The 11,344-nt window shown below is 45.3% G+C and overlaps 1 protein-coding gene across 1 annotated transcript in view; it reads right to left on the bottom strand.

Annotated features, from left to right (window-relative positions):
• Window positions 1-5,683, bottom strand: part of GOLGA6A (golgin A6 family, member A) — a 9,797-nt gene extending 4,114 nt beyond the window's left edge. The window contains exons 1-7 of the mRNA XM_011933013.1: window positions 5,560-5,683; window positions 3,771-3,890; window positions 1,727-1,807; window positions 841-879; window positions 525-575; window positions 343-424; window positions 137-243 (exon numbers count right to left, since the gene is read on the bottom strand). Of these exons, the coding sequence (XP_011788403.1) occupies window positions 137-243; window positions 343-424; window positions 525-575; window positions 841-879; window positions 1,727-1,807; window positions 3,771-3,890; window positions 5,560-5,643 (564 nt within the window). The 5' untranslated portion in view covers window positions 5,644-5,683. The remainder of the gene's footprint in view (window positions 1-136; window positions 244-342; window positions 425-524; window positions 576-840; window positions 880-1,726; window positions 1,808-3,770; window positions 3,891-5,559) is intronic.
• Window positions 5,684-11,344: the final 5,661 nt, after the last annotated feature.

Raw genomic sequence — 11,344 nt, 5'->3', positions numbered from 1 at the left:
CCATACACAAAAGCAGCGAGAAATGAGCATGCTGCCTTCTGGGCAGGACACTGCATCCTGCAGAAGGGACCTTTAGGCTCACTCCTGCATCTGGGGAGCCAGGCTGCCAGGGGATGGGGCAGCTGGTTGGACTCACCCTGTCCTCTTCCCGCTGCTGGGTAGACACAGCAGAGAGAGACCGCTCCAATTCTTGAATACGCTGTAAGGAGTATTGCAGGCGGCCGGCCAGATCCTTGGAATCTTCTGTAATGAGAGAGGTTGAGGTGGGGCCCAAAGGAGTCCCCCTAAAGTGCCAGTGTCAAAGTGTCAGGTTGAGGGATGACGGGGTGCCCAGATTCCCACCTTCGAAGTGTCTGGCGGCACGTTTAGTATGGTAAAGGGTGGTCTTCAAGTCTGCCTTTTCCAATGTGAGGATGTTCATTGTCTGGAATTGAACGTTTGGGAGAAAAGCCAAGCAAGTGCTGAAAGAGAAGGAAAGAAACATTCTCCAGAGGACAGGAGAAAACTCCCCACCCTCCACTCACCTCTAACTGCTCCGTTTGTGCTTTGTGTATTTCCTTGTTTGCTTTCTTTTCCTGTAGGAAGAGGAAGACAGAGCTCTTATCCGGGGGAGGCAGAGATGGCACAGCCAGAGAAATGCCGCCAGCATGCCACCAATGCCCCAGGACAGGCACACCCATAGGACCAGGTTATCAGGGACCCTGTGGGGATGTGGTGGAACCTGAGGGACGCGCCTTCTTCCCCAGGTTGGGAGTGGGTGAGAAGAGACTGGTGCCTCTACATCTGAGTGCCCCCCAAACCCAGCAGTCATGTTGTGAGCAAACAAAGAAATCACATTACTTCTTCCAGCTGATGTTCCACTTGTTTCTTCTGTTGTTTCTGTGGGGAGAGTTAAATTCAGGTGACTGAGGGGGGCCCCTCAACTCTATTCCCCAGGCCAGGAAGTTGTAGGCAGGGACCAGGAATGCATTTTAAAGGCAAAGTTCTCAAGCCCAATGGCAACACGAACTGGTCAACTCTCCTCAAGCTCCCAAAGACAGAGGATTTGGGTCTTTGTTGGTTTTTGCCCACAGACACAGAACTCAAAGTCTGAATCTGGATACTCTCAAAAGGACAGTAACATAAACCTCTAGAGATGGAGTCTGAGAAAGGACGACACTTCTGCCAGCTTGTGATTTAGAAAGATGTGTTCATTCAACAAACATTTACTGAACACATACAGGCCAGGTACGGGTCTTCACAGCAGACATACAGGACAGAAAAGGACAGACGGGAACCCTTGGCCCTGAGGTTTCTATTCCAGGGGCATTTCAATCTCGGACTGTCGGAGCTTAAAGAGATCTTTGATACTCTCTACCTCCTCTGGAAACACAAAGCCTAGGGAGGAGAGGTGGCTTGCCCAGACTCAAAGAGCAAATTAGGGACTGAGTCAGGGCAGAAATACGGGGCTCCTGACAGCCCTCACTTTCCTGAGAGGCCACAACCCCAGGGCGTGTGTGGCAAGGACTGGAGCAGGGATGTCTGAAGCAGAGAGAGTCAGCAGAGGGCAGTGACAGAAGAGCCATGCTGCATGCTCCTTGCTCTGGGGTCCCCCCAGGTGAGGCCTGGGTGTTTCAGCTCCCCATCTGCAGACCAGGGACCCTCAGCCCCTTTCTTCAGAGCCCCAAGGGGAAACTAAAACCCAGGATGGACAGCACGGAATCAGGGGACCCCACTGGACTCTTGCCAATGATTCTATGTTTTCATTTAGTTGCTTGATTGTTGCGGAGCTTGAGTCCAGGGCTACTTCCATTTCTTGGTACCGGCTCTGAGGTGCACGCAGAGAGGAGGAGTTGAAGGACGATTGTGGGGAGAGGTAGAGAGAACAATCATTAGGGCTGGGGTGTGTGTGGGCTATCTCAGCTGGCATAGGGGCACCCAGCCCCTGCCGTGAGAGGAGCTTGGGGGGCTGGTGTGCAGGGTCACTGTACCTCGGCCCAGGGCCTCTTACCTCCAGATCATTCAGGGTAGCAGATGATGCAGGGGTAATAGAAATTCAAAAAAAAAAAAAAAAAAAAAACTTACACGGGATAGAGTAACGGATGTCGAGAAAGTAAAAAAAAAACAGCAAGGGGCTGGGCACAGTGACTCACGCATGTAATCCCAGCACATTGGGAGGTGGAGGCAGTTGGATCACTTGAGGTCAGGAGTTCGAGACCAGCCTGGCCTACATAGTGAAACTCCATCTCTACTAAAAATATAACGATTAGCCTGGCATGGTGGCAGATGCCTGTAATCTCAGCTACTCAGGAGGCTAAGGCAAGAGAATCACTTGAACCCTGGAGGCAGAGGTTGTAGTGAGCCAAGATTGCACCAGCGCACTCTGGTCTGGGTGACAGAGTGAGACTCTGTCTCAAAAAAAAAAAAAAGAAAAAAGAAAAAGAAGAAAAAGAAAGAAAGAAAAAAGCCCCAAATCCCACATGCCTGTTCTGTACTTTATTCCCAAATTACTTTTAAACTTTAAGGTATGTCTCACCATTTCCAAGATGATAAAAGATGCAGGGAAGGAAAAAACCCAATCAATCAAGCAAGTGAAGAAGCAGACATAAACAGGCTGAAGGATAATGCCGGCAAAATAAAAGTAAGCCAGAGGCAAAGTATCCCCGAAACCAGAGAAGCCTCAGGGGCATGCACAGCTGGAGACAGCAAGCCAGAGAGGGGTCCTGGCACTTGTGCAATGGGGATCGCTACCACTTGTGCAATGGGGATCGCTACCCCACTGGAATGGTGAAGGTTGGACACCAGCACCTTCAGAATGTCCTGAATCTACATGAAGTGAAAAGGGAAAAACAAGGGCAGAGGGAGAAAGACAGAAGTGGCTTAGAGAGAAGCAAGAAAGTCAGGGTAGGAGGAAGATGTGGGTTCAGGAAAACGAAATGCTGAAGAAGAGCAGAGGAGATTAAAACCATGGCCTGTGCCTTTCTTCCAAATGGCCACCTGGTGCCTTGCCAGGGGCAGGAACAAATAGATGGAAAAGTCCCCTGAGCGATGCAGTCACAGAGTAGAGTCACCTGACCAATGCAGCTCTTAATACACTCACTGGACCCCTCTCCTCAGGCCCAGGGCATGGGCGATGAATCTGGTAAAGCTCCAGACCTCCACCTCCATTAAAAAATCCAGACTTCTGAGTAAGGGTTCACTTGAACTAAGGGGGCTCCAGCTAAAAAGCAAGATGAAAAACACTGATCTGGTCCAGTATCATCTTACAGAGGAGGAAACTGAGGCCCAGGGGAAGAAGTGATTTTTCTGTGGTCACCCAGCAAGCTGGTGGCAAGTTAGATCTTCTCTTACTCCTAGTGCCTGGGGCTTTCCTCACCACACACTGGGGCCCTTTCAGTGACTCCTAAAGGGACAGCCTGATGGCAAGTGTCTGAACTCATTGGCCCAGCATCCCCTTGAGACTGGGGATGAGAAAAATCAAGCAGCAATGACCATTTCCTGGGTGTCCTGGGTGTTTACAGCGGCCAAGTACTAGGGATTAACATAAAAACAACAACAAGGAATCTCATTTAATCTTCAAAAATGGAAGTCAAACAATACTACCCCTACTTTAGAGATGTGAAAAGAAAGGTCCAAAGAGCTCAAGCAACTTGCCCTAAGTCAGATCCCTAGCACATGGAGAGGCAGGATTCAAACCCAGAATTCTTAACCAGTACCCAACAAACTCAACAATTACCCTCTACTGCCCCTTGGGTCCCCTGTCCCCAGGAATCTGACCAGCCAAGACTCACATCCCCAGGTGAGTGGCAACCACCAGAAGTGGTTGTCTCAGGGCTACTGCCAGTATTTTTCTTTTTTGTCTTCGCTCCTGCCGGAACACCAGGGCTGTTCCTCTGCTGATATTCTTTTAGCTGTGGGAAAGAAGAGCAGTAATACTCATGAGGACTACCAGCCCCTACAGCCACATCCTCCTTTATGGTTTTTGCAAAATACTCTTATGCACCATCTGATTTAATGCCACCAACAACTGTACAAGCTGTTGTCACAATCACTTAGTGACTGAGAGGGATTGATATTATGGCTAAAAAACAAGGGGGTGGGGGCAATAATGGAACTTAAACTCAGTTTTCTGACTCCAAGCTCTGGGGTTTTCCACAAATCAGCAGCTGCCAGGGACCAAAACCAGAGGCAGAGGTAGAAAAGTAAACATTAAGCAGTCAGGAACTGCACACTGTGTGGTTTAGAGTCATACATCCTCACATGTCTGTTAGTGTGAATAAGTGCACCAGTATCTCTCAAACTTTTATATCAATGTGTCCTCATGACACAAGGCAACTTTTTTGTTAAATCTGGCAATTTATCAGAAAGAGGACAACCCAAGTCTCATTTCAAAGAAAAGTCTGGTGTGCTCTTGGAAACCTATGTGGCCGTCATCCCTAAGTACGTTAAGGCTTTTTCCTCTCTCAAGAGAATCAAGGGAAACTGATGCTTCAGAAAGATCTCCCACATTTATCCTGTGGCACTCAAAGTACGGAAGTTGAGATGATATGAGGAAGACTCAAGCTGTCAAGTTCAGTTTTCCAAGATCTATTCCATAGAAGATGAGCAAATGTCACTTCCGAGACCACTGACTGAAGTGCAGTCTGGTCCCAGAACCATGGAGAATTAGAATATGAGGTGGAGAACTCAGAAAAAAAGTTAAAGTCTCTCTGTTGAGTAGGAACCTGGGAGAAAACCAAACTCAACCCATTCTCCCATTGCCACCCAGAGATACTGTCAACATTTTGAGCTCATAGGCAAAGGGTAGGCTTTTCACACTGTCAATGTCTATATGACGGGAGTAAGGCAGCTTGAAACCTCTGCCTCTTAGGTCCCATACTCTTCATTCCCATTCCAGCTGGAAATTTGTGCTGTGACCAGAGGAACCAGAAATTGGGTGAGGACGGTTAGGGGACTGGGTTGTAAGATAAAAGGCTGGTCTTGCAGCAGTAATGACAGTTCATAGGGGGATTGTGACATCACTACATTCCACTCCTCCTGGGGGTGGGGGGAACCACATTAGTGCGATGGCTGAGTCATGCTGATCCATGATATAGGCCTGGGACCCAGGTCCCTGGAGACGCCAGCCCAAAGAGCACAGGGAGATCGGGCTTGGGTCAGCAGGAGGGGAGAGTAGAGTCTGCAGCAGGGAACCCCAGGAATCACCAGTTCAAAGTCACCCAGGGATGAATGGCAATGGGGGTCCTGGGGCTGGGGGACCCAGGTCCTTGGAGAGGTGAGCCCAAAGAACCCAGGGAGGTTGGGCTTGGGGTGACAGGATGTGAGGGCTGAGTATGGAATGGGGAACCCCAGGAGTCGCCCACCCAAAGTCACCCTGGGGTGATTGGTGAGGGCAGGGGCTGGGCTGCTTGCTGAAGGAGTGGGACTGACTGCCAGGACTTTGGTGGGGGGAGCCCAGAGGTGCCAGGGTTGGGGGCCCCAGCCCGGTGTGCCTCAGGAGTGGTATGGACTCTGGCAGTGGTCTTGTCATTGGAGGGGGTCTCTGGCTGGATTGGGGGGCCACGACCTGGTGCTTTTTACCTTTTTCTTGGCTGCTGCCAATTTTCTCTCTCGAGTTTCTTCTAACATCGCGGGGTGGGGAGGGAGGCAGGGTTGGGGCCACATCAGGGAACACCTCCAGTCACCTACCAGTCAGCTGCGTGACTGAGCCAGAGGAGGCGTAACCAGGGCCCCAATAGAACACAGAAAAGGGGCGTGGCCTTCATGCTCCAAGCCCATTGGTCAGTGAGAAAGATAAAAGGGAAAGGAGGCGTGGCCAGGCAGCAACGTGTCCATAGGAACCTGTGGCATCACAAGGGAAGCTGCAGGTGCAACTGCTGTCCCCGCCCACTTGGGGCGAGGGGCAGGGCCTGCTTACTCTGGGAGAGGGGACGGGCCGGCTTTTGCTTTAAAACTTTAAAAAAATATGTGTTTATATTTTATATATTTGTGTGTCAGTGTGCGTGTGTCTACGTGTTCCTCCAGAGCTGTCTTCATTATCCAGCTTCTACGCATGGTCTATGATTTTGGCCTACATTTTCCATCTTCAGATGGAGTACAAGAATTACCCGTATTATCTCTATTGAGACACAAATCCTATAAAAATGTAAAATTCATAGTATGTCTGATGATTAATGAAGCAGATTATATTATCCAACATTCCAATAAGGTAAAATAATCACAAGCAATTCTCTCTTTTGGAAAAGCATTTCTCTTATTCTCCTACATTATTAAGATTTTTTTAAAGCAAGAAACACATCTAATATCTTTAAAAACACAAAGCTTTTGGGTCGGGTGCAGTGGTTCACCTTAGTTCAGGAGTTCAAGACCAGCCTGGGCAACATGATGAAACCCCATCTCTACTAAAAATACCAAAATACCCAGGTGTGGTGGTGTGTACCTGTAATCCCAGCTACTCAAGAGGCTGAGGCAGGAGAATCACTTGAACCCAGGAGGCAGAATTTACAGTGAGCCAAGATCAGGCAACTGCACTCCAGCCTGAGCAACAGAGTGAGACTCCATCTCAAAATAAAATAAATAAAATAAAATAGAAAAATGCAAAACTTTCGATTTAATAAGCACTCAAAGCTCTTTACTGGTTTAAAGCAAATACAAGGCCTCTTTTTCTAGAATCACCTGGCCTCTCTAAGCCTTGCAAATGAAACTGATTTTCTCACTTGATACTTGGCTATGACTTGCAATCGTGAAAATCAAAAATTGTGTTATGTCACTGTGTATTGCTACCTGAATTCCACACTATGCTGGGATCAAGGGTTGAATCTTTCATGATTTGCTCCATAATCTCTGAGCTTCTTATTCCACACCAAACTAAGCTTTTTTCCAGAGTTCTACCATTTACAGTTAGTAGACAAGAGGGTTCTCCATAATGTAGTCTCTGGACTAGCAGCACCAGCAGAACCTGAGAACTTTTTATAAGTGCAAATTCTCAGGCCCCACCCTGGACCTGGTGAATCAGTAACTCTGGAGTAAGGCTCAGCCATCTGTGCTGCAGTAATCCCTCCAGGTGTTCAAGAACCTCTGGCAAACAACAGGTAGAAAAATGTGTTTCCTTCTGTAGGTTCAAAGCCAGGGATACCATATGTCCTATCTTGATATGAAACGACATGCAATTAAAAGACATAAATCTACCTCCTGCTCCCACCCTCCATCGAATGTGTTCTATTTTTATGAGTTAAATAAGAAAACCAGTGGCAATCAGAGATTCAGTCTAAGAAGTATATTTACAAGTGTCAGTTCTCATCCAGCCTGATCTCATACAACACCATTTACACCCTCTTACCTCTCAAGTTTTAAAAACATATCTTCACAATGTAAGTCATAGGCACACTAACAGTTCTATAATAAAACACCAAGTAGATTAGAATGTCCAAACTTACTAGAGAAGAAAAGTGGAATCAATGGCTATATTTTCAAATTGTAATCAACAGGAAATATAAGTTTTGAATTTTTTTCACCTTCATACTTCCAAGTTAATAGAATTAAACCAGAATACTCCATTCTTTCAAAGCCTCTAGCCAGGCAAAATCTTCCTGTATTACTTCTCACTTTCAATGGATATAAAGCAGAGTCCTCCTAGGTACATTTTGTGTACCTGCAAAGATGCAGAACTAAACACTTCTATCTGTTCAATATTAAAACAAAAGACCTGTAAACTCTGGATGGTGAAAGTAATACTTCAGCAGTAGCACCAAAGCCTCAAATATGAAAAGATACTAAGAATGCCACTAGCAAACAAAAGGAGCTCAAGCCCGGGAGAAGTAGTTCACGCCTGTAATTCCAGCACTTTGACAAGCCAAGGTGGGAGGATTACTTGAAGTCAGGTGTTCAAGACCAGCCTGGGGAGCATAGCAAATTCACATCTCTATAAAATTTTTTTTTAATTAGCTGGGCATGGTGGTACACACCTGTAGTCCTAGCTACTTGGGAGGCTGAGGTACGAAAATGGCTTCAGTTCAGGAGTGCGAGGCTGCAGTAGCTATGATCGTGCCACTGCACTCCAGCCTTGGGGACAGAGCAAGACCTAGATATTTACAGTCTGTCCTGCTCCTATTTACATTAAAATCTCTAAGATAAATGCTTTCAATCAGCAGGATAAAAATTAAGTGAAATGTGACTTTGGAGGTTGGCCAGAAAATAGGCAATGGAGAAACAGGCACTTCCCACAAGAATAAAAATGGCCAATAAGCATATAGAAAAGATTCAAGGCTGGGTGTGGTGGCTCATGCCTTTAATTCTAGCACTTTAGGAGGCTGAAGCGGGTGGATCATGTGAGGTCAGGAGTTTGAGACCAACCTGACCAACATGGTGAAACCCTGTCTCTACTAAAAAATACAAAAATTAGCCAGGCACGGCTGTGGGCACCTGTAATCCCAGCTACTCAGGAAGCTGAGGCAGGAGAATTGCTTGAACCCAGGAGGCAGAGGTTGCAGTGAGCCGAGATCACACTGTTGCACTCCAGCCTGTGCAACAGAGCAAGACTCCATCTCAAAAAATAAAAAATAAAAATAAAAAAAGGTTCCAAAGCACTAGAAACCAAACAAATGTAATGAAAACAATGAGATTTTCTGCTTAAATACCAGCAGAGAGGACAAATGGAAGGGGGACACTGGAGCTCTGCCCCTGTTGGTGGGAATATAAACTGAACCAATTTTTTCTGCAGGATAATTTGAACATTTCTACTAAAAATCTTAAAACTGTTTTATGTTATTTTCCTACAGAAATTCCACTTCTATGAATTCAGCCGAAAAATGCTTGCTTGAGTTCATTAAAATACATATATAAGAAAATTTACTTCAGGGGTAGCAATGATTAACTTAATATACATCAAGCTTTTAAAAATGATGATGACAAGGATATATTTACTGCCATAGAAATATGTCCAAAACATAGTCACAAAAGACTATATATTATGATTCTACTTTTTTAAATGTTTATATGCATAAAGTATAAAAAGCAACAAACCAGAATGTTTTGCGTGGCAAAATTAAATACTTTTCTTCATATTTTGTCTTCCAAATTATTACAAAAAGAATGCGATTTTCTTTATAATCAGGAAGAAGTATTGTTTTCATTTCATTATATTTAAATTTCTTTTCCTTATTTTTTCTCATGTGTGTATCACATGTACTCTAGAGAGCTTGAATCCCTACCTCTTGAGGTAAATCAGACCATTTCAGTCTCTGTCAACTTGCCTTTTTTGGACATTTCAAATCAATGGAATTATGCAATACATGGTCTCCTGTCTGGCTTTTATACTTAGCTAACGTTTTTGAGGTTGGTCCATGACATATAATAGGTTTTGGTAATTTGTTCCTTTCATTACTGAGTAGAAGTCCATTGATGGATATACCACATTTTGTCAACAGAGAGCATTTTAAACTTCGATTTCAACTTCCTGTGGTCTAAATGAAACCCTTGGAACACAGGACTTACAGGGAAAGCTGCTGTGCATGTCAAAATAACTACTTATCAGAACCAGCTTTGTCATCAGGAGCCTGAACTGCTGCAGACATTTTTACCATTTTGCAACTTCCTTTTTACAAGCAACTTTTGTGCTACTACAAATCAGGACTTTTGAAGCATCTGATACATCCATCGAATAAGTATGAGCATGTGTGTGAGTGGACAAGTGAAACCATCTATGCTACACTGCGTATTTTTTCCTTCCCCAGACTGGACCAGGGAATCTCTCAGCTTTCTAGAGTACCCTGTCTCCACTGACAAAGCTGAACAGTATTAAAGACCCTGCTGCCTTCGTTAGGCAGATTTGGAGGGGAGGCCCAGCAGCAAGGGTGGAGAGGAAAAAGAGAGGGGAGCTTGTGGAACAGGAAGCCCCCTGGGTCCACGCATGGCTCCCCGGTGCTGAGGATGTTGTGGATGGGGAAGTGCTGATGGTGTCCTGAGGCAGCCTAGCACCTCCAGTGGGCCTAGAAGGTCTTGACTTTGGACACTTATCCATGTTCCAGAAGTGTTTAAAAGCTGTTTTTGCTTTTGTTCTTTTCCTAAATAATCATTACTTGGTAGTTAGTTATTGATCTTTCTTTGGGAGAGGACAGGGCTTTAAAACTGAAGAACATAATTTTCATTAAAATATCAAAAATGGAAAAAAGTTACTTTGTAAACAATTTGCTATACAAACCAAATGGGAGCTATTGAGAATCTCAACAAAATGTTAAATGCATTTGCTGCTGTTAGAAGAAACAAAGAAAAAATTTAGAAGAAATAAAGATAAAAATGCATTTGCTGGCAGTACCATTAGCCTAAGGTTGGGTCACTGTGTCATCATACTGTGGTGGGGGTATGTGTCGTGTATATGTGTGAAACTTTTCATCTCAGGATAGGTCATAATCTTAGCCGCAGTTTTCCTTCCAAATAGGGTTACAAAGTAGTAAAACATGGACTTGGAAGTGACAGACCTGAGTGAATCAGCACAGCTTAAAGAAAAATCCAATAAAACTAACTTTTAACAATCCTGAGGTTGGTTTTTGAAACAGATACAATTATTTACTCTAAGCATCTGGTTATGATCTTGAATCAATAATACATACTGTCGTGACCCTTTTTTTTTTTAATGGAAATAGACGTTTCATCCAGAAAACCCCGAAACACTGACTTTTTTTTTTTTTTTAAAGACAGGGTGTCACTCTGTTGCCCAAGCTGGAGTGGAGTGATGGATCTCAGTTCACTGCAGCTGGCCTCCCACCTCAGCCTCCCAAGTAGCTGGGCCACAGGCGCCACCGCTCCCGGCTAATTTATTGTATTTTCTGTACAGATAGGATTTTGCCATGTTGCCCAGGGTGTTCTCAAACTTCTAGGCTCAAGTGGTTCACCCACTTCAGCCTCCCAAAGTGCTGTGACTACAGGCGCGAGCCACTGTGCCTAGCCTGCAGTGACTTTTTAAAACATAAGTTCAAGCATCTCTTCTTAACTCCTTTAATTGGAGGTATCTCTTCTCTCATTTTCATCTTTGGTGTTCCCCCAGAGTTCACTGCTGACTGGATGTACAACATACATTTCACAGTCAAGGCTGCATGCAGTGGATCGTGCCTATAATCGCAGCACTTTGGGAGTCCAAGGCAGGAAGATTGCTTGAGTCCAGGAGTTCTAGATCAGCCTGACCAACATGCAGAAACCCCACCTCTACTAAAAATACAAAAATTAGCCAGGTGTGGTGCATGCCTGTAATCCCAGCTACTCAGGAGGCTGAGGCAGGAGAATCGCTTGAACACAGGAGGTAGAGGTTGCAGTGAGTCAAGATCATGCCATCACACTCCAGCCTGGGCAACAAGAGTGAAACTCCATCTCA

Source organism: Colobus angolensis, unplaced genomic scaffold, assembly GCF_000951035.1.
Source record: "Colobus angolensis palliatus isolate OR3802 unplaced genomic scaffold, Cang.pa_1.0 Scaffold99, whole genome shotgun sequence".
Taxonomy (NCBI): domain Eukaryota; kingdom Metazoa; phylum Chordata; class Mammalia; order Primates; family Cercopithecidae; genus Colobus; species Colobus angolensis.
This window is presented reverse-complemented; position numbering and strand designations above follow the sequence as displayed.